This window comes from Dryobates pubescens, chromosome 19 (genome assembly GCF_014839835.1).
Source record: "Dryobates pubescens isolate bDryPub1 chromosome 19, bDryPub1.pri, whole genome shotgun sequence".
NCBI classification, from domain to species: Eukaryota; Metazoa; Chordata; class Aves; order Piciformes; family Picidae; genus Dryobates; species Dryobates pubescens.
In genome coordinates, this window is record NC_071630.1 from 1,836,021 (window position 1) to 1,856,447 (window position 20,427).

Below are 20,427 nucleotides of genomic sequence, written 5' to 3' on the forward strand. Positions count from 1 at the left end.
TGGACTACAACTCCCGGCGTGCACCGCGCGGGCGGGCCCCGGCCCTTTAAAGCGACAGTGCGCCTTGGCACCCTCCGCCCGCGGGGCATTGAAGAGGGGGAGAGTGGGGGGCTGGGAGGTTTTTTGCCCTGAAGGAGCTCTCGCAGGCGGTGAGCACACTGGGGCATCCCTGTCACGAGCCCGGCCGGCCTCGGACCGGCTCCTTGCGGGGGACCTGCAGTGGGGTGCCCGAGTGTGGGCACTGGGTGCCCGGTGGGTAGCGGGGTGGGGGGTAACAGGGTGAGCAGGTGGTGGGTGCCCGGTAGGTGGCAGGATGGGGACAGGGAATGTCGAGGCAAGGGAATGGGCTCTGATGTGCTGAGATGCCAGGGTGAGTACCAGGGTGAGCATCACCAGGGATAACGATGCACTGAGGTGGGTAGCAGGATGGGTACCAGGGTAGATAGATACTGGAGATGCCAGAGCATCAAGGCAGGTACCGACAGGGGTGCTGATGTGCCTGGGGGGGGGGGTACTGGGGTACTGGGTACTGGGGTGGACACCACGGGGTGGGGGGGGTGGGGGTAGGGAAAGGGGTCCTTATGGTAGTTGCCAGGGTGATGCCAATATATCAGACTGGGTCTCTGTGGGACTCTAAGGGGGTAGCTAAGGGAATGTTTAGCTGAGCTTCACCTCTGTGTGGGAGTCCCAGAGGTCAGTAAGTGATGGTACATTTCCACAGACCCACACAACTGTCAGGCTTGGAAGGCACCTCAAAGCTCAGCCAGCTCCAACCCCCCTGCCATGGGCAGGGTCACCTCACACCAGAGCAGGTTGCTCACAGCCACCGCCAGCCTAGCCTTAAGAACCTCCAGGCATGAGGCTTCCACCACCTCCCTGGGCAACCTGTGCCGGTGTCTCACCACCCTCATGGGGAAAAACTTCTTCCTCACAGCCAATCTGAATCTCCCCATTTCTAGTTTTGCTCCATCCCCCTCCAGTCCTATAACTCCCTGACACCCTCAAAAGTCCCTCCCCAGCTTTCTTGTAGCCCCCTGCAGATACTGGAAGGTCACAATTAGGTCTCTTCGGAGCCTTCTCTTCTCCAGACTGAACAACCCTCGAAGGGTGTGAGAAAGGCTGGGAGGTGGAGATAACAGAATGCCATAGGTTTGAAATGGGGAAAAGCAGTTGGGAGGGGGAAAAAAACAACAAACATCTTTCAGAACAAGATAAAACCGTGGGCTTGAGGCGGGTTAGGCTATGGGGAAGTGAAATAAACGATGTACGACCTCCTCAATAAATAGCCACTGGCTCGGCAGGTCAGGGCCGTTTGGCCCCCCTGTGGCCGTGGGCACAGTCTGGTCCGGAATCAACGCACTGCAGGATACGCTCAGGGATAGCCACAGGTCTGGAGCTGGGTCCCGCGGCGCCTACCGGGGTGAATGTCGGGGGGCTGATGACCCTGGGTGGCTACTGGGGTGGGCGCCGTGGGTGCGGATGTGCTAGAGTGAGAACTAGGCTGGGTCCTCGGGTAGGTACCGGAGGTGCTAGTTCGTCGGGGTGGGCACCGGGGCTGCCGATATGCCTTAGAGGGTTCTGGAGTGGGCCCCCGGGTTGGGTACCAGAGTAGGGGCTGATGTGCCGGGGTGGGTAGCGGGGTGGGTAGCTGGGTGGGTACTGAAGATGTCGGTGGGTCGAGCCGGGTACCAGGGGGTGCCAATATGTTGGGGTGAGTCCTGCAGTGGGGCCCGGAGTGTGTCCCGAGCTGGGTACTGGGGTAGATAGCGGGCACGCCGAAGTGCCAGGGTGGATACCGGGGTGGGTAGCGAAGTGGGTACCGGGAATGCCGGAGGGCACATCGCAGCCTCGCTTTCCTCCTACAAGTCCCACAAGCCCCTCCAGGGCATGCCAGGCTGCCGAGGACTACATCTCCCAAGCTCCCGAGCCTGGCCCCCCGCCCCGCACGGCGCAGCACGGCTCGGCCCGGCCCCGCACGGCGCGGAGGGAGGGAGGACGGGCGGCGGCGCGGGGGGCGGCGGCGGCGGGGCCCGGGTGCGCCCGGCGGAGGGGCCGTGCCGGAGCCGAGCCAGGTACCGCGGCGGGGAGCGGGCCCGGGACGGGGGGGGGGGAGGGGGCACGGGCACAGCCCGGCTCAGGAGAGCGGGCCCGGGGGGTGGGGAGAGCGGTTTGCGGCCGGGGGAGGCTGTCCGGGAGTGGTCCCGGTGCTGGGTGCTGGCCTCCGGGAGCGTTCTCCCGGGATGTGCTGGATTCAGCTCCGGGCTGCTGGCCCCGGGAGGATGCACTGGCCCCGGTTCTGGGGTGATGGCCCCAGGAGGATGCGCTAGCCCCGGGTGCTAGCCCCGGTCTTGGGTGCTGGCCTTGGGAAGCAAGCACCTGGGATGAAATGGATTCAGCCCCGGGGTGCTGCTGCTGGTACCGGTCCTGGGGTTCCGGTCCCGGAAGGCTGTGTTGGCCCCGGTCCTGGCCCCAGTCCTAGCCCCAGTCCTGGGATTCTGCCCCCAGTCCTAGGATTCTGGCCCCGGTCCGGGAGTTCTGGCCCCGAGAGGATGCGTTGGCCCCGGTCCTGGTCCCAGTCCTGCTGGCCCCGGGGAGGATGCGCTGGCCATAGCCCCGGGGTGCTGCCCAGGGAGAATGCTTGCTCCCGGCAAGGGTGCTGGGGCTACTGCTGCTCCTTGCTCCCCGAGGCAGCTGCCCCTCTCCAGCCCTGTGCCCTCGGAAGGTGCTGATAGCCCAGACCTCGAGGGGATGCCAGGGGCGGATTTGGGGTGGCCACAGAGGGGACCAGGCTGGGAGGGCTGGCTTCAGATGCCACTGGTCCCCATCAGCGTGTGTGTGTGTTTGTGTGTGTGTGTGTGCATAAGGTCCCTCAGCAGTGGTGTGACACATGGCTGTGTGACACACGGGTGTCCCTTGCCTGGGTGGTGGCAGCCAGGATTTCACAAGCACAGCAGGAGCGTCCCTGGGGACAGGATAGGAAACTGTGTCACTGAGCAGGGAGATGTCCCTCGTCTGTATCGGGGCGCGGGGGGAGGGTGCTGGTGAGGGATTTGACGGGGATGTGTGCCTGTCCTGGCCTTTTTGGGGTGTTCCCTGCCCGAGGCATGGCTGCCAGAGCGAGGGTCAGTGCTTGGAGCCCAGCTTTTAGGGCCTGGCACCCTGGCACAGGATGCCCACGCACGCCACGGGCTTCAGCGCTGCCGGCATGGGGCGAGGCAAGGTAAGGTTTTGCCCCGGCTGCAGCTGCAGAGCTGGAACGTGTTGCAAAACTCCCGAGTATTTCCCCGGGGCAAGAGCTCCTCGTCCCAGCAGGAGGGTTTCTGGGCGCGGGGTGGTGGTTGGGCAGCAGGAGAGCAGGAGCTGGAGGAAGGGCCACGTCCCTCCTGCTGGAAGCAGCCACAAAAAACCCAACCCTGGCTGGAAGAAAACAAATTACACCAACACCCCCCCCCCAAAAAAAAAAACCCAAACAACCCCAAACTTGCTGAGCTTCCCTTTGGAAAGACAAGCGGGCTCCAAGCTGGTGCAGATGGTTTTGCTCCCCATTATCTGGGGGGGTCCCCTGTGGGGTCTGAGGGACTCCCCCTTCCCCTCCCCTCTTCTTTCCAGCACCCAAGCAGCGTTGCTGGCTGCAACCCGGCCCAGGGCGGCGAGGAGGGACGGGAAGTTGCTGGGAGCTTTGGGCTTGGTTTTTCCCTTTTTCCTTCCCGTTTCTCAGAGCCAGATGTCGTGTCCGCAGCGGTGAAGCCTTGGCTGCCTTCCCCCCCCCCCCCAGCTGCCTCCAGCCGCCCCAGCCGCTCGCGTTCCCGTCCGTCCCTCCGTCCGTCCCTCCGTCCGTCGCTGCTCGGCAGCCCCCGCGGCGGCCCCGCCGCCCGTTTGTGTGGGGCAGCTGCCTGTCAAAACCCTTTTCCCTCTCTCCTCCGAGGAGCTCATGGCGGTTCTCGGCAACGGCGAAGACGCGCCTCGGCTCGCCCGCCCACGTCCCCGCCGGCGCCGGAGGCAGGCAGGGATGCAGGCAGGGGGGATGCAGGCAGGGGGGATGCAGGCAGGGAGAGCCCCGGCACCCACACTCTATGGGGGAACCGGCTCAGGCTGGGGTTTTCCTGCCCAAACAAGCTCCAAACTGCCACTTTTCGGCAGCGAGGGCGCGATGGTTCCCTCTCCTCCCTCCCCCAGCCCCCGCCGGCTCTTGGCACGCCGGTGGCTGCCCGGCTTGGCCCACGCCGAGGTCCCGGCAGTTGGATGGCTTTTCATCTCCTGCCGTTGCATTTAATTCTTGCATGAGTGCAAACAGCTAATTGCTCTCTGGCGGCTCAGCCGGCTTCGGTGCTTCACAATGAGCCCTGACTTAGCCGAGCCTGCCAGTCCCCGGGGCTGGGGGGGGGGAGGGGGGAGGCTTGGGCTGAGGTGGGAGAGGCTGGGAACCTCCTCTGGGCTCTGCCTTGGGCTCCGGGAGGATCTCTTGGCTTGGGAGGCTCTTTTGGCTCCAGGGGATCCTTCAGCTCTGAGGGGTCTCTTGGCTCCTGGAGAGCTCTGAGCTCCAGGAGCTCTCTTGGCTCTGGGAGGGGGGGGTCTGTCAATTCCACGTCGCTCTTTTCCATCAGCAGCACCCCAAAAGTTGGGTTGGGTTTTTTTTTGTTTGGAGACTGCAAGAGATTTGGGCTTCGTGTCCATGGGCAAAGTTCCCACCCCCAAAACCTCCCGTGGATGGAGGTACACAAACTCCCTGTGTGCATGCAGGGTGCATGGCCCTTTGTTCTTTCCTTCCTGGGTGAGTGCTGGGGCTCTGGACTAAGCCTGCAGCAGCCCCTCTCAGGAATCCAGAGCAAGCTGCAGTCACTTTGCTCCAGGTGCCACCGTGTCCCCAGCAAGGGACTTCTGATCTGCAGCACTAATTGGGCTAATTAGGGAAATGCAAATGCTCCCCTTTCTCTCTGAGTGTCTGAGCAGAGCCCCCAGCAAGCTGAGGGGAGAAGTCAGGGTCCCTTGCCGCTGCAGCTGCTCTCGTTTCACATCGAAGGGGAGGCCCCAGCAGTAAGCTGGGCTGTGCTGGGATTGGTGGCCCCCAGCCAGGGGGGAGCCTTTCATAGAGCCATAGAACTGTTCAGGTTGGAAAAGGCCTCTAAGGTCATCCAGTCCAACCAGCAACCCAACCCCAACCATGGCTCCAAGTGCCATGGCCACAGGGCTCTGCAACACCTCCAGCCATGGGGATTCCACCACCTCCCCGGGCAGCCTCTGCCAGGCCCTGACCACTCTGGCAGCACAGAAGTTGTTCCTCATCTCCAACCTAACCCTCCCCTGGCACAATTTCAGGCCATTTCCTCTCCTATCACCTGAGACCAGGGAGAAGAGACCAACCCCAGCCTCACTCCAGCCTCCTCTCAGGGAGCTGCAGAGAGCAAGGAGGTCTCCCTCAGCCTCCTCTTCTCCACACTAACCATCCCCCCCCCCCAGCTGCCTCAGCTGCTTCTCCCCAGCCCTGTTCTCCAGACCCTTCCCCAGCTTGGTTGCCCTTCTTAGGACCTGCTCCAGCTCCTCAATGTCCTTCTTGGAGTGAGGGACCCAAAACTGGTCCCAGAATTCGAGCTGTGGCCTCACCAGTGCCCAGCACAGGGGCACCATCACCTCCCTGCTCCTGCTGGCCACACCATTGCTGACCCAGGCCAGGCTGCTGGTGGCCTTCTTGGCTACCTGAGCACACTGCTGGATCATGTTCAGCCAGCTGTCAACCAACACCCACAGGTCCTTATCTGCCAGGAAAACTTTCCATCCACTCTGCCCCCAGGCTGGATCATTCCTGGGGTTGCTGTGACCCAAGTGCAGGACCCAACACTTGGCTTTATTAAACCTCCTACAGCTGACCTCAGTCCATCTCTGTAGCCTATCCAGGCCCTGCTGCAGAGCCTCTCAGCCCTGGCACCCAACTACCCAGCCCAGTGTCAGCTGCCCTCAATTCATAACATCCCTGTGATGAAGCCTTGGTTTCCTGAGGAGCCTCCCCAGCACTACCTGCAAGCAGAGCAAGCCCTGCAGCATGCACTGAGTTGCCAGGTCTCTGCTTGGGTTGTGTCCTGGGGGAGGGATCAGGCTTTAGTTGGCAGCAGTCATCAACCAGCCTTTGCATTTCCACCATCCCTGGGGCTGCTGAGCTGCTGGGAAGGGGGGAGTGAGGCACAGGTGGGGGCCCTGCCCCTGTTTGCCTACTCTAGGGCTAGAGGCCATGGCCACTGGTGCAGGTGGCACCTTCTTGGCATGGAGTCCACCCATCCTGCACATGAGTGAGGTACTGAGTGGGCACCTAAAGGGCAGAGGCTGGTAAAATGAGCTGTGGTGGTGGAGGGGCAGTGGTTCTTGGGCTGCTGGTGGTGGTGGTGGTGGCTCAGGGTGCTGCCTACAGTGGCTCTTGGGCTGCTGCTGGTGGTGGTGGTGGCTCAGGGTGCTGCCTGCAGTGGCTCTTGGGCTGCTGCTGGTGGTGGTGGTGGCTCAGGGTGCTGCCTGCAGTGGTTCTTGGGCTGCTGCTGGTGGTGGTGGTGGCTCAGGGTGCTGCCTGCAGTGGTTCTTGGGCAGCTGGTGGTGGTGGTGGTGGCTCAGGGTGCTGCCTACAGTGGCTCTTGGGCTGCTGCTGCAGGTGGTGGTGGCTCAGGGTGCTGCCTACAGTGGTTCTTGGGCTGCTGCTGGTGGTGGTGGTGGCTCAGGGTGCTGCCTACAGTGGCTCTTGGGCTGCTGCTGGTGGTGGTGGTGGCTCAGGGTGCTGCCTACAGTGGTTCTTGGGCTGCTGCTGGTGGTGGTGGTGGTGGCTCAGGGTGCTGCCTGCAGTGGTTCTTGAGCTGCTGCTGGTGGTGGTGGTGGCTCAGGGTGCTGCCTACAGTGGTTCTTGGGCTGCTGCTGGTGGTGGTGGTGGTGGCTCAGGGTGCTGCCTGCAGTGGTTCTTGGGCTGCTGGTGGTGGTGGTGGTGGCTCAGGGTGCTGCCTACAGTGGTTCTTGGGCTGCTGCTGGTGGTGGTGGCGGCTCAGGGTGCTGCCTACAGTGGCTCTTGGGCTGCTGGTGGTGGTGACTCAGGGTGCTGCCTGCAGTGGCTCTTGGGCTGCTGCTGCAGGTGGTGGCGGCTCAGGGTGCTGCCTGCAGTGGCTCTTGGGCTGCTGCTGCAGGTGGTGGTGGCTCAGGGTGCTGCCTACAGTGGCTCTTGGGCTGCTGCTGCAGGTGGTGGTGGCGGCTCAGGGTGCTGCCTACAGTGGCTCTTGGGCTGCTGGTGGTGGTGACTCAGGGTGCTGCCTGCAGTGGTTCTTGGGCTGCTGGTGGTGGTGGTGGTGGCTCAGGGTGCTGCCTGCAGTGGCTCTTGGGCTGCTGCTGGTGGTGGTGGTGGCTCAGGGTGCTGCCTAGAGTGGTTCTTGGGCTGCTGCTGGTGGTGGTGGTGGCTCAGGGTGCTGCCTACAGTGGCTCTTGGGCTGCTGCTGGTGGTGACTCAGGGTGCTGCCTGCAGTGGCTCTTGGGCTGCTGCTGCAGGTGGTGGTGGCTCAGGGTGCTGCCTGCAGTGGTTCTTGGGCTGCTGGTGGTGGTGGTGGTGGCTCAGGGTGCTGCCTACAGTGGCTCTTGGGCTGCTGGTGGTGGTGACTCAGGGTGCTGCCTGCAGTGGCTCTTGGGCTGCTGCTGCAGGTGGTGGTGGCTCAGGGTGCTGCCTGCAGTGGTTCTTGGGCTGCTGGTGGTGGTGGTGGTGGCTCAGGGTGCTGCCTACAGTGGTTCTTGGGCTGCTGGTGGTGGTGGCTCAGGGTGCTGCCTACAGTGGTTCTTGGGCAGCTGGTGGTGGTGGTGGTGGCTCAGGGTGCTGCCTACAGTGGTTCTTGGGCTGCTGCTGCAGGTGGTGGTGGCTCAGGGTGCTGCCTACAGTGCTTCTTGGGCTGCTGGTGGTGGTGGTGGTGGCTCAGGGTGCTGCCTACAGTGGTTCTTGGGCAGCTGGTGGTGGTGGTGGTGGCTCAGGGTGCTGCCTGCAGTGGTTCTTGGGCAGCTGGTGGTGGTGGTGGTGGCTCAGGGTGCTGCCTGCAGTGGTTCTTGGGCAGCTGGTGGTGGTGGTGGTGGCTCAGGGTGCTGCCTGCAGTGGTTCTTGGGCTGCTGCTGCAGGTGGTGGTGGCTCAGGGTGCTGCCTACAGTGGTTCTTGGGCTGCTGCTGGTGGTGGTGGCTTGCTGGGTGCTGCTGGTGGAGATCAAGCAGGGGGCCTGCCCCTACAGGGAGCATGTGTGGACTCCCCATGGCTGCATCCTTGCAGGTGTCTGAGGATGAGGGGAGACTGATTTGGGGGGGTGTCCATGGAGTGCAGCTGTGCTGTGTCAGGCATGGGGAGGGTCAGGGACTGGGCAGACCCAGCTGACCCCAGCCCATGGCTGTGGGAGGGTGAGATGGAAAAAGAGATGGTGGCCAGCTTGGTGGTGGTACCTGGTGTGGTGGGATGTGACCCAGTGGCTTGGTACTCCCCAGCTGGGTGGCTCAGTGCTACCTGACTCAGTGGCTTGGTGACACTCAATCCAGTGGCACCTGACCTGCCTTGGTAGCTCATGATCTGGTGGTACCCATGCCAGTGGTACCCACCTCAAGTAGTACCCAGCTGAGTGGTAGAGGCTTGGTAGCACCTCACCCAGTGGTGCAGGATGTGTGGTGTGGTGGGACAGGAACTGTTGGCTTGGTGGCACACAAGCTGGTAGTATGTGACCTGGTGGCTTTGTGATACCTTACCTGCTGCTGTGTGTCTCACTACTTGACCTGGTGGCACCTGATCTGGTGGCTTGGTGGTACCCAAGCTGGTAGTATGTGACCTGGTGGCTTTGTGATACCTTACCTGCTGGTGTGTGTCCCACTGCTTGACCTGGTGGCACCTGATCTGGTGGCTTGGTGGCATCTGATCTGGTGCTACTCAGGACAGGAGTACCTGACCTGGTGGTACCTGAGCTGGTGTTAACCTGAGCTGGTGGCTCAGTGGCACATGTCATGGGGGTACCCACTTTTGTGCCTTGCTGGTACCTGGCTCAGTGGTGTCCAGCAGCTGAGGCAGTTGGTGCAAACTGGTGGCACTGGGGTGTAGGGCAGCAGGGCTGGGTCTGCCCCTTGGCTCTGGCTGGTTCCACAGGCAATTGGTGCAAATGTGTGTGTGTGTTGGGGGGGGGAGGCAAACAGGGTCTCCCTCCCAGCAGTCCTCCTCCTCTCCCACCCATCCTGCCTTGTGGAGACAGGCTGCTGGGTGTAAGGAGGCCGTTCAGCGCTGGACCCCCTGGAGCTGGAGGGGTCCCATTTTCCCTGTGGCAGCCTGGGGAGAGCTGAGGAGTTGGGGGAGAAGTGGTGCTGGCAGAGGGCCAAGCAGTGTCCCTCCTTGGGGACAGGGGCATCAGCCGTGTGGGCTGGCACACGTGGCTGGCCCGGTCCCCATGTGCCCGGGCATGTGAGCTGTGGGGGTGGTCAGATGCCTCCACTGCTGCTCCCGGGGTGTGTTTTAATGTTGGGGGGGGGGGGAGGAAGAACAGCCAGATGGGCTCCGCAGCCAAAGCCCCCCACAGGCACAGCCCCCCCGCCGCCAGCATCACCCCGTGGACTGCAGCCGGTGCCCACGGAGGACCCTGCCGCGCTGTGCTGTGAGCCGAGGGGCTTCGGGATGCTGCCGAACCACTTCCTGGAGCCCCATCCACCAGCGAGGGGTGGGAGCATCCTTTCCCGAGTTTTCCCACTGCTGGGACCTCCCCTGCACCCTCTTCGCTCCCCCTCCCCAGTCCCACAGAGGGAACCGCCTGGGCGGCCGCTGGCTCCACCCCGGCCCCGAGCCGGGGACTTGGCCTCTTGAGCAATTTCCTGGCCCCATCCCAGCGCTGAGGGGATGAGCCCAAAATAACCCCTCCGGATGCCAGGGGCACCAGGAAACGCTGAAATTGCTGCCCTTGCCAGGCAGGGGTGCGAGGAGGGCTTGGAAGCGTGGGGAAACCCAATTAAGTCGGCTCCATTAACTGATTAAGCTGCTGATAAGGCTATAATTAATTAAAAGGCTGAAGAAGAAGAAGAAGAAGAAGAAGAAGAAGTTGTTACCAGCTCCTCTCTGCTGCTGGGCTGAAGGTGTGCCCCGTGGAACTGTTTCTAGCTGGTGGTGTCAAAGCTTTCTTGGCATCACTTTGTGAGGCAGGGAGGAAACCACCCCCCCGGTGCCAGGAGCGGCTTCCCTCCCTCCTCCCTTTCCCAGCCAGCTTCCCAGGGAGGCAGAAAACAAAATCCAGGGGGAAAAAATGTGATCCCTCTGGGTGGGTGACGTAGGAAAGGGCCTTTGTGACGAGCTGTGCTTTCCTTGCCGAGCCCCAGCTTGGTTTGGAAGGCCAAGTGCTGCGGAGGGTTGGGAATGTTGGCCCTTCCCGGGCTGCCCCTGGTGGATTCCCGCTGGTGGTGCCCAGCCTGATGCCAGCTGACGGCCCTGGCGTGCTCCTCAGCGAGGCTCCCCCCGGGGGTGGCTGCAGCTCCAGCCACAGGGAAAGCCAAATTGGAGTGGTTTTGTGGCATTTTGGGAAGGGGTTCATGGGGGTTTTATGGGGGGGGAAGGGGGCAATCCCACTTGCTGAAGCCCGGCCTGGAAAGCAAATCCCCACACAGCTTGGTGTAGAGGGAGGTGGGTGAAGTTTGTGCCCCTGTGCTGGGCACTGGTAAGGCCACACCTCGAATCCTGGGGTCAGTGGTGGGCCACTAACTCCAAGAGGGACATTGAGGGGCTGGAGCAGGTCCAGAGAAGGGCAGCAAAGCTGGGGAAGGGTCTGGAGAACAGGGCTGGGGAGGAGCAGCTGAGGGGACTGGAGGAGAGGAGGCTGAGGGGAGACCTTCTTGCTCTCTACAGCTCCCTGAAAGGAGGTTGCAGTGAGGTTGGGGTTGGTCTCTCCTCCCCAGTCTCAGGTGATAGAAGGAGAGGAAATGGCCTGGAATTGTGCTAGAGGAAGCTTAGGTTGGAGATGAGGAAAAAAGTCTTTGCTGCCAGAGTGGTCAGGGCCTGGCAGAGGCTGCCCAGGGGAGGTGGTGGAGTCCCCATGGCTGGAGGTGTTGCAGAACCCTGTGGCCATGGCACTTGGGGCCATGGTTGGGGTTGGGTTGCTGGTTGCCCTCTGTAGTCTTGGAGTTCTTTTCCCACCCAAACAATTCTATGAGGCTCAACTCATGTCCACTCCATTCCCTGCTGAGAAGGGAAAAACCCAAACAACCTGCCTCTCCGTTTTCCCACTCATGACTGGGGCAGGAGGGCCCTTCATGCTTCCCCTCCTCTACCTGCAAACTTCAGCTGCTCCTCCAGCACCTGGCCAGTGGTTTGGTAGTGGCAGAGCTGATGTCCCCACACAGGGACCATGAGCTGGGTGGCCCCTGGACACCCAGGGGGGGTTTCAGCCCCAGCATTCCCAGGAAGGCGAAGCAGCCAGGGCAGGCAGTGCTGCCTCTGCTCCTCTTCTCTCCCTGCCCCGGGCAAGGGTGACATCCCATCTCCTGGTGACAACTCCTTCCTGTCACCCTGTCACTTGCCAGCGAGGAAATTGGTGCCAGCAACCTCAGAGTGTCCTGGGAATGAGCAAAGGGAGCCGACAAGACCTATAAAAGCCACGCGGCAGGGATGTGCCCAGCAGCGCCGGGGGTGGGGGAGGCATCCTCCAGGCCCTGGGGGCTGTTGGTCACATTGCTCTGGTGGCACTGGAGGTTTTCCATCCCCAGATGAACGATTGGCTGATTGGGAAAATCATCCAGCTGTGAGAGCAGGGCAGGGATTGGCCCAGCACCTTTTCATAGCCTGGCTTCATTAGCAGGCAGAGAGGAACTCCCCTCTGAGGAGCCCGTGGGCTCCAGGAGGTGATGAAGGAGACCTGGGGATGAATTTGGGACCAGGAGAGCTGTCTTGCTCTCTCTGTCTGGCTCACCATGGAAGAAAGCCCCCAGTTCCCTGTTCATTTAAGAGGGCAACATCAAAACCTGCTGCAAAGAGCTCCCACGGTGCCCTCAGGCAGTGAGGTTGTGTTTGGTGGGGACAGGTTGGGGCTGGCTTTGGGAGCTGGTTAAGCACAGAATAGTTTGAGTTAGAAGGGACCTTGAAAGCTCATCCAGTCCAACCCCCCCCCCCCCCCTGCAGTCATCAGGGACAGCTGCAACTAGAGCAGGCTGCTCAGAGCCCCAAATAACCTGACCTGGGATGGTTCCAGGGATGGAGCATCTCCCATCTCTGTGGGCAACCTGGGCAAGTGTCTCCCCACCCTCAGTGTCAAACATTTCTCCCTTCTCTCCACTCTCAGCCTCCCTCTTTCAGGTCAAACCCTCACCCCTTGGCCTGTCACAAAACAGGGCCTGCTCAAAAGACTGTCCCCAGCTTTCTTAGAGCCCCCTTTAAGCACTGAGGGGCCACCAGAAGGTCTCCCTGGAGCCTTCTTTTCTCCAGGCTGCCCAAACCCAACTCACAGCAGAGGGCTTCCAGCCCTCCCAGCATTGCTGTGGCCTCCTCTGGCCCTGCTCTGACGTGTCCCTGTCTGTGCTGAGGGCTCCAGAGCTGCCCCAGCACAGCAGAGCACAGCAGAGGGGCAGAATCCCCTCCCTGCCCCTGCTGCCCACACTGCTGGGGATCAGCCCAGGGCACAGCTGGGGCAGGGCTGGCAGCGCTCGGGGCTGCCTCATCCCCAGCCTTTCACCCTCCAGCGCCCCCAAGCCCTTCTCCCTCAGGGCTGCTTTCCACCCCTTCACCCCCAGCCCGGACTGGTACCAAGGGTTGCCCTGACCCAAGTGCTGGACCTTGCACTTGGCCTTGTTGAACCTCGTGAGGTTTACAGGGTCCCACTTCTCCAGCTTGTCCCTGAGGCATGGGGACAGCACCGCTCAGCTCAGTGTCATCACACCACTGCCTGCGTCGCTGCTCCCAGTACAGACCCCTGAGGGACCCCACTGCTCACCCATCTCTAGGCTGGAGTTGTAGGTGCCCTGCAACTGGGATCTGTAAGGTGCAGCGTGGATGGAGACAGCCACCAGCCCCTGCTAGGGAAGCAATGACTCCAGCCACTGTCGTTTAAGGATGCTCCTGAGCATGTGTGACCCGAGCTGGAGGATTGGTTTGTCCCTGCCTGCTGTCAGGAGCAGCCCTGGGAGCCCCCCCCCCCGCTCCCCGGGGGGACGGGGCCGTAGGAAACGCGGCGCAGATGCCGGCAGGCAGGGCGGGAGCTGGGCTGGGGAGCCGGGAAGGGATTTTCCCCTTTCCACCAGGCACCGAAATAACCCCGAGCACGTGATGGCCGCTTTCCTTCAGCCTTGCACAAAGCCCCCAGGGGATGGAGAGCAGCACAAGCTGCTGGCATCAGCCCGTCCTGCTGGGCGGCCCCACCGTGTCCCAGCTAAAACCAAGCCCCCTTTCCTCCCCCCCCCCCCCCCCCAGTCACCTTTTATCCCCCCCAAAACCTTCCAGCATTCTTCATCTGGGGAGGGTTTCTAGCTGTTTGGGTAGCTGTATCCTAACCCACCCCCCCGCCCCCTTCCCTGAGATGCAAACCCTCCCTTTCCCACCCAGCCTGGCTTTTCCTGCTGGCAGCAGCCCAGGAGATGCATTGCAGCTGTGTAGGCAGGAGAAACACACACGCCCCCCTCCCCCCCACCCCCCGAGCTGGGGGAAGGACTCTAGCAAGGATGGCTCCTGGGATGGGCACCCCAATTTTCTGGCTCTTTCCTTGAAGGCTTCTTGTGCCTGGGACAAAGAGCTGGCAGAAGGTTGATGGGCAGGAGCCTGCCATGTGGGCAGGGTGATGGGTTAAGGGGGGGTGGGCCGTGCTTAGGGGTGTTTCCCCCCCACCCACCCCGTCCTGGAAAGGAGCTTTTGGGGTGGCTTTGCAGCCTCCAGCACTGGTAAGGAAGCCAGCAGCTTCCAGAGGATGGGGGGGAGGGATAGAGGGGGGGGGTGGGGTGGTATGAATGAGGCATCTCTGTGCCTGCCAGCTCCTAATTAGTGCTGCTGACCTCAGCCCTGGCCTAATTGGGGTCAGGGCTGTGATATCACCACAGGGTGTGGCTTGGGGAGGGGACGGGAGGGGAGGGTGGGACAGGACACCCTTCCCTGGAATCCCTGTCCCCCCAAACAGCCTTATGCGGGTCACATCTCCCTCCCCTCGGAATGATGGATCCTGCCTCAGCCCAGGGGCTGCCCTAAAAGGGGACTTTCAGCCTTTTTTTTCCCCGTTTGGTTGGTTTGAGAAGGAGAGGTCTGGCTTTGACCACCTCCCCGCCCCCCTCCCCCCATGCTCCCTCCCTCCCTCCCTCCCAGCCCAGGGGGCTCGGCTGCTCCTCCCCGGGCGCAGGCGCTGGCACCTCTGCCCTGGCTATTTTTACCCGCTGGGATCACGAGCGAGCGAGTGACCTTCCCCAGGGGACACTGCCACGCTGGGGGGGCACAGACACAGCCGCCGGTGTCGGTGCCCGAGGCAGGCGTTGGGCTGCGGAAGGGCTGCCTCCAGGCTGGCACAGCGGTGCCAGCCGGTGACGAGGGGTTTGGAGGGGCTGCTGGTGGCGGCTTGTTGGAGAAGGAGGATTGAGCCCGGGGAGAGGAGCCGCTTGTTTGGCTCTGGAGGCGAGTTCAGGGCTCAGCCTTTGCCTGGCAGAGATCGGGAGGGCACAGCCTGGGAGCTGCCGGGGGCTCCTGTGAAGTGCTGCCGGTGAGGAGCCGGCGTGATGCTGGCACCGCTTCCCGCCTCTCTGGGCACAGCTTATCCCCCGCAGCCCCGTGCCAGGGCCGGGCCGGGCAGCAGCTTGCAAAACTCGACGGGGACTAAGTAAACTCCGTAGCCCCCAGGCTCTGCCATCTGCGTCACCGTCCCTTAACCGGCCACCCCCTTTCTCCCTGCTCCAGGCTGGCATCATCCGTGGCCACCTCCCCGAGCCAGCGGCGCAGGGCAGCGTGCCAGCAGATCAGCTCAACCCTGGGGACGATGAGGACTGTCACAGCTGAGAGCCAGCCAGGTCCAGGACCCGGAGGAGCTGCCAAGGCGAGGTGCCACGTCTGAGGCCGGGTGTGCTGAGCTGCGCCGGAGCCGTGCCGGAGCCCCGCGTCGCCGCGGCCGGCAGCAGATGCTCCGTGCCCGGTGCGTGGAGCCCTCGCCGCGGCCGGACCAGGCGGATGGAAAGCTGCAGCCCGGCAGGTAGGAGCCCGGCGAGGAGGTTCTCGGTGGGGACTCCGCCACCTCCTCGGCAGGCTGACTGCAAGCTGTCGGTCCCGCAGGGAGCCTCGCTGGCCGGCTGACGCCATCCCTATGCCCGAGCCCTATGCCGGAGCGGGAGCCCTCCCCGGCTCAGCCGCCCGCCGACCATGAAGTGCTCTTTGCGCTTCTGCTTCCTCTCCACCGCCTTCCTGCTGGTCTTCGTCATGTCCCTCCTCTTCACCTACTCCCACCACAGCATCGCCTACCTGGACCCCGGCGGGCTGGGTGGCATCCACCGGGTGAAGCTGGTGCCCGGCTACGCCGGCATGCAGCGGCTCAGCAAGGGGGGGCACTACCCGCGGGGCTGCGCCTGCCGCCGCTGCCCGCCCGAGGAGGCGGCGGCCGCCGACTGGTTTGACGGCCGCTACGACGGCACCATCTCCCCGGTGTGGACCAAGGACAACATGGACCTGCCGCGGGACGTCCAGAGGTGGTGGATGGTGAGCGAAGGGGATGGGCTTCCCGCCGGGGGTACACCTATCCCCACTCCCTCCACCTCCCCTTTCCCGGGGGTCGCCGGTTGATGGCCGCCCCCCTGTCCTTCCCTTCCCACCTTACCCTCCCCGCTGTTCTCCCTCCCTCGCTTTGCAGATGCTGCAGCCCCAGTTCAAGTCCCACAACACTCACGAGGTCCTCGGCAAGCTCTTCCAGATCGTGCCGGGCGAGGACCCCTACCGCTCCCGGGACCCGCGCCGCTGCCGCCGCTGCGCCGTGGTCGGCAACTCGGGCAACCTGCGCGGCTCCGCTTACGGGCCCGAGATCGATGGGCACGACTTCGTCATGCGGTGAGGGCAGGGGGCTGCCGCCAGGGCGCTGCCCACCCGCTCGGCCCCGCGGGTGCTGAGCTCCCGCTGTGCGAGCGCAGCAGCCTCCCTCTGCGCCTGCTGTGGACGCCGGAGGGGTCGGTCCTGTGCCCTACGCCACAGCCCAGCTCCCAGCTGCTCGGTCGAGGAACCCACCGCGGGTGGGAGTGGGTTGAACCCTGCCACCTTCCCCCGGGGTTCTTTGGGAAGGACTCATCCAGCACCCCAGGCGTCAGCAGGCTTGGAAACTGCTCTTGGGCTGTGCTCAGAAGCTCGGAGGGGACTTCTGCTAGGGGGTTGGGAGGGGGGATGCCACTTTCCTTGTTCACCAAGCTGTGTGATGCAGCAGACAGGCTGGAGGGAAGGGATCCATCCAGAGGGACCTGGGCAGGCTGGAGGGAAGGGATCCATCCAGAGGGACCTGGGCAGGCTGGAGGGAAGGGATCCATCCCAGAGGGACCTGGGCAGGCTGGAGGGAAGGGATCCATCCCAGAGGGACCTGGGCAGGCTGGAGGGAAGGGATCCATCCCAGAGGGACCTGGGCAGGCTGGAGGGAAGGGATCCATCCCAGAGGGACCTGGGCAGGCTGGAGGGAAGGGATCCATCCAGAGGGACCTGGGCAGGCTGTAGAGCTGGGCCCAAGCCAACCTCATGACGTTCGACAAGGCCAAATGCAAGGTCCTGCAGCTGGCTGAGGGCAATGCCAGGCACTGCTAGAGGCTGGGCAGGGACTGGCTGGAGAGCAGCCCTGGAGCAAAGGCCTTGGGGGTGCTGGGGGAGGAGAAGCTCAGCAGGAGCCAGCAGGGAGCACTTGCAGCCCAGAGAGCTAAGCAGAGCCTGGGCTGCAGCAGCAGAAGTGTGGCCAGCAGGGCCAGGGAGGGGATTCTGCCTCTCTGCTCCACTCTGCTGAGCCCACAGCTGCAGCTCTGTGCCCAGCTCTGGAGCCTCTGTGCCAGGAAGGCTCTGGAGGGGCTGGAAGGTGTCCAGAGCAGGGCCAGGAGGCTGAGCAGAGGGCTGGAGCTGCTCTGCTCTGAGCACAGCCTGAGAGGGTTGGGGTTGTGCAGGCTGCAGAGGAGAAGGCTCCAGGGAGACCTTCTGGTGGCCTTCCAGGAGCTGCAGGGGGCTGCAGGAAAGCTGGGGAGGGACTTTGGAGGGGGTGAGGGAGGGCCAGGACTGGGGGGGATGGAGCAAAAGGAGAAGTGGGGAGCTGGAGATTGGCTGTGGGGAAGAAGTTGTTGGGCAGGAGGGTGGTGAGAGCCTGGCCCAGGCTGCCCAGGGAGGTGGTGGAAGCCTCCTGCTGATGCCTGGAGGTGTTTGCAGCCAGGCTGGAGGTGGCTGTGAGCAACCAGCTGTGGGGTGAGGTGTCCCTGCCCGTGGTGGGGGGTTGGAACTGGCTGAGCCTGCAGCTCCCTTCCAAGCCTGCCAGCTCTGTGGTCCTCTCCCCAGGATGAACCAGGCCCCCACGGTGGGTTTCGAGGGCGACGTGGGGGGTCGGACCACACACCACTTCATGTACCCCGAGAGTGCCAAGAACCTGCCTGCCAACGTCAGCTTCGTGCTGGTGCCCTTCAAGACCCTGGACCTGCTCTGGATCGCCAGCGCCCTCTCCACCGGCCAGATCAGGTTGTAAGTACTCGCTGGGCGCTGGTGGCCCCGGGCTGGCAGCTCCCCTGGCCATGGGGATGGGGAATCCATCGCTTCCTCCCTCCCTCCCGGAGCATCCCCCAGCGCTGGCCCCTTGGTGGCTGGGGGACGTGGGACCCCCTTGCCCCCCAGGAGCTCAGCTGCCTCTCCGCCTTCCTCCCAGCACCTATGCACCTGTGAAGCCTTTTCTGAGGGTGGACAAAGAAAAGGTAAGGGGGAGGGCCACGTCCCCTGCCACCCCATCTGCTCCCACGGACATCTGGGTGCCAGGGCTCCAGCCCTAACCCCGGCCCGTCCTCCCAGGTGCAGATCTACAACCCTGCCTTCTTCAAGTACATCCACGACCGCTGGACGGAGCACCACGGGCGCTACCCCTCCACTGGCATGCTGGTGCTCTTCTTCGCCCTCCACGTCTGTGATGAGGTGGGTGGGGGCCCCTCAGGACCCTCCTCTGGGCTGCGGGGTCCTGGCTGAGCTGTGGGTCCTGGCTGGCCTGGCTGCAGGGTCCTGGCTGAGGTGTGGGGTCCTGGCTGAGGTGTGGGGTCCTGGCTGAGGTGTGGGCTCCTGGCTGGCCTGGCTGCAGGGTTTTGGATGAGTTGTGGGGTCCCAGATATGCTACAGGGCCCTGCATGAGCTGCAGGGTACCAGATGGACTTTGAGGTTCTGGGTAAGCTATGGGGTCCCAGATGGGCTGTGGGCTCCTGGAGGAGCTGCAGGGCTCCAGGTTGTTCAGTTTGGAGAAGAGAAGGCTCCTTGGAGACCTTCTTGTGGCCTACCAAAATCTGAAGGGAGCTACAAGACAGCTGGGGAGGGACTTCATAGGGGGGTAGGACTGGGGAGAGCGGAACAAACCTCTCCTAGGCAACCAGCAACAGAACAAGGGGACACAGTCTCAGGCTGTGCCAGGGGAGGTTTAGGCTGGAGGTGAGGAGAAAGGTCTTCCCAGAAAGGCCATTGGGATGTGCTGCCCAGGGAGGTGGTGGAGTCCCTGTCCCTGGGGGTGTTCAGAAAAGGCTTGGATGTGGCACTTGGAGCCACGGTCGAGTTGTCAGGAGGGGTTAGGTGTTGGGTGAGAGGTTGGGCTTGATCTCTGGGGCCTTTTCCAGCCTGGTTGATTCTGTGAAAACTAGCAATGGGGAGATTCAGATTGGCTGTGAGGAAGAAGCTCTTCCCCAGGAGGGTGGTGAGAGCCTGGCCCAGGCTGCCCAGGGAGGTGCTGGAAGCCTCCTGCTCAGCCCTGGAGGTGTTTGCAGCCAGGCTGGAGGTGGCTGTGAGCAACCTGCTGTGGGGTGAGCTGTCCCTACCCATGGCAGGGCTTGGGGCTGGCTGAGCCTTGAGGCTTGACAGCTGTGTGGTTCCATGAGGGGGCCCAGGGCTGGCTCACCCCTCTCCTGGCTGGCACAGGTGAACGTCTTCGGGTTCGGCGCCGACAGCCGCGGCAACTGGCACCACTACTGGGAGAACAACCGCTACGCCGGCGAGTTCCGCAAGACCGGCGTGCACGACGCCGACTTCGAGGCCCACATCATCGACATGCTGGCCAAAACCAGCAAGATCCAGGTCTACAGGGGCAACTGAGGAAGGCTGCACCTCCTCCTCCTCCTCCTTCTCCTCCTCCTTCCTCCTCTTCAGCGACCGGCCGCCCACCCAGGGGGGCAGAGGGGTCTCCCCGGCCCCACCGAGCCTCCCCCTCTCTTCCTCCCCGCCCTGGGTGAGATTTGGTGCCTCCAGCAGCCAATCAGGTTCAGAGCTAAAGGAGACTTTTTGGGGCTTCTTTTTAGTTTGTTTTTAATTATTATTATAATAATTATTAATTATTATTATTATTATTATTAAGCAACCCAGCTGAGGAAAGACCACAACCAAGTGACCGACCCGGGGCGGGGGGACGGCGGCCGCCTCGCTTCTCCCTCCTCAACACTCAAAAACCAAATGCTGCTCTTTTTAAACAAGACACAATTCCTTTCCCCCCCCCCCCCCCCCCCCCCCCCTTGTACCCCCACCCCCCTTGCCCTGAAGCTGGGAGACTCTGGGGAGCTCTGGAGCATCACCCCCTTGGCCAAGCAAGCGCTGCTGCCCGAGGTGGGGGGAGACACGGTGGCCAAAGGGGGGTGCGGTGGCCGAGCAGCCTCAGCGGTGGATCCAGCTGCCTCTTCCTCCTCCTCCTCCTCCTTTACTGGTTTTGTTTCACTTTGGTTTTTTGGTTAACCTACCTGGGGCAGCCACTGCTGTTGGTTTCCCCCCCTCCCTCCCTCCCCCAGCTCCTGGCACACGAGAAGAGTCCCAGCGTGGCTGGAAGAGGATGGAGCCACTGCCAGGGGCCAAGCGTCACCTCATGCTCTGCTCCAGGCTGGTGGCTGCCAGCAGAGCTGGGCTGGAAGAGGGGAGAGCAATGCCAGCTTCAGGGCTGGGCAGCCCTGCTCCTCTCCCTGAGGACTGAGGAAGGGTAGGATGGATTTTCGGGGTGGGGGGCAAGAGGCAGCTAAGAAACCTCCACTGAGCATCCTCCAGGGGTGTGGGATGCAGCAGCAGGAGGCAGCCTTGCTGCAGGGGAAGGGGGCTGAGCTTTCCCTTCGCTTTTGGGCTAGGAGAAAGCAGTTCAGAGAGAGAGAGCTTTGGGGCTGTGTGGCCACAGCCAGGCAGCTCTGGAGAGAAGCTGAGATCCCAAAGTCTTTGTTCCTTGTGTCAGGGTGGGGCTCGGTGCAGCCAGGGGCTTGTGGGGCTGGCCAGGCTGCCCTGCAGCAGGGGGGGAGCTGCAGGAGGA

At 63.0% G+C, this 20,427-nt stretch overlaps 2 protein-coding genes across 3 annotated transcripts; one reads left to right on the forward strand and one right to left on the reverse strand.

Annotated features, from left to right (window-relative positions):
* Positions 1-172: 172 nt before the first annotated feature.
* On the reverse strand, positions 173-3,207 carry LOC128898186 (basic proline-rich protein-like). Its single transcript, XM_054170283.1, has 4 exons — positions 3,159-3,207; positions 1,958-2,296; positions 1,522-1,859; positions 173-241 (listed from the first exon to the last, which is right to left on the reverse strand). The coding sequence occupies exons 1-4, from the start codon at positions 3,205-3,207 to the stop codon at positions 173-175; spliced, it is 795 nt and encodes a 264-aa protein (XP_054026258.1).
* ST3GAL2 (ST3 beta-galactoside alpha-2,3-sialyltransferase 2) lies at positions 1,990-19,305 on the forward strand. 2 transcript variants are annotated; one of them, XM_054170209.1, is made up of 8 exons: positions 1,990-2,072; positions 14,868-15,156; positions 15,237-15,656; positions 15,808-16,001; positions 17,466-17,645; positions 17,827-17,872; positions 17,967-18,086; positions 19,068-19,305. In XM_054170209.1, the coding sequence occupies exons 3-8, from the start codon at positions 15,324-15,326 to the stop codon at positions 19,239-19,241; spliced, it is 1,047 nt and encodes a 348-aa protein (XP_054026184.1). In that variant the 5' UTR covers positions 1,990-2,072; positions 14,868-15,156; positions 15,237-15,323; the 3' UTR covers positions 19,242-19,305. The 2 variants fall into 2 exon arrangements, with proteins under 2 accessions (XP_054026184.1, XP_054026183.1); XM_054170208.1 differs by lacking the exon at positions 1,990-2,072 and adding an exon at positions 14,410-14,673.
* The last annotated feature ends 1,122 nt before the right edge of the window (positions 19,306-20,427 follow it).

Coding starts and splice junctions, on each gene's coding strand:
- LOC128898186 (XM_054170283.1), bottom strand. CDS start 3,207: ATGCCGGCAGCGCTGAAGCCCGTGGCGTGCGTGGGCATCCTGTGCCAG. Junction 2,297..3,158: donor CGTGGGCATCCTGTGCCAGG/GTGCCAGGCCCT, acceptor CCATCACCCCAG/AACCGGGGCCAGTGCATCCT. Junction 242..1,521: donor CCGACGAACTAGCACCTCCG/GTACCTACCCGA, acceptor CCGGGCACCCAG/TGCCCACACTCGGGCACCCC.
- ST3GAL2 (XM_054170209.1), top strand. CDS start 15,324: ATGAAGTGCTCTTTGCGCTTCTGCTTCCTCTCCACCGCCTTCCTGCTG. Junction 17,646..17,826: donor TCCACCGGCCAGATCAGGTT/GTAAGTACTCGC, acceptor CCTTCCTCCCAG/CACCTATGCACCTGTGAAGC. Junction 17,873..17,966: donor TGAGGGTGGACAAAGAAAAG/GTAAGGGGGAGG, acceptor CCGTCCTCCCAG/GTGCAGATCTACAACCCTGC.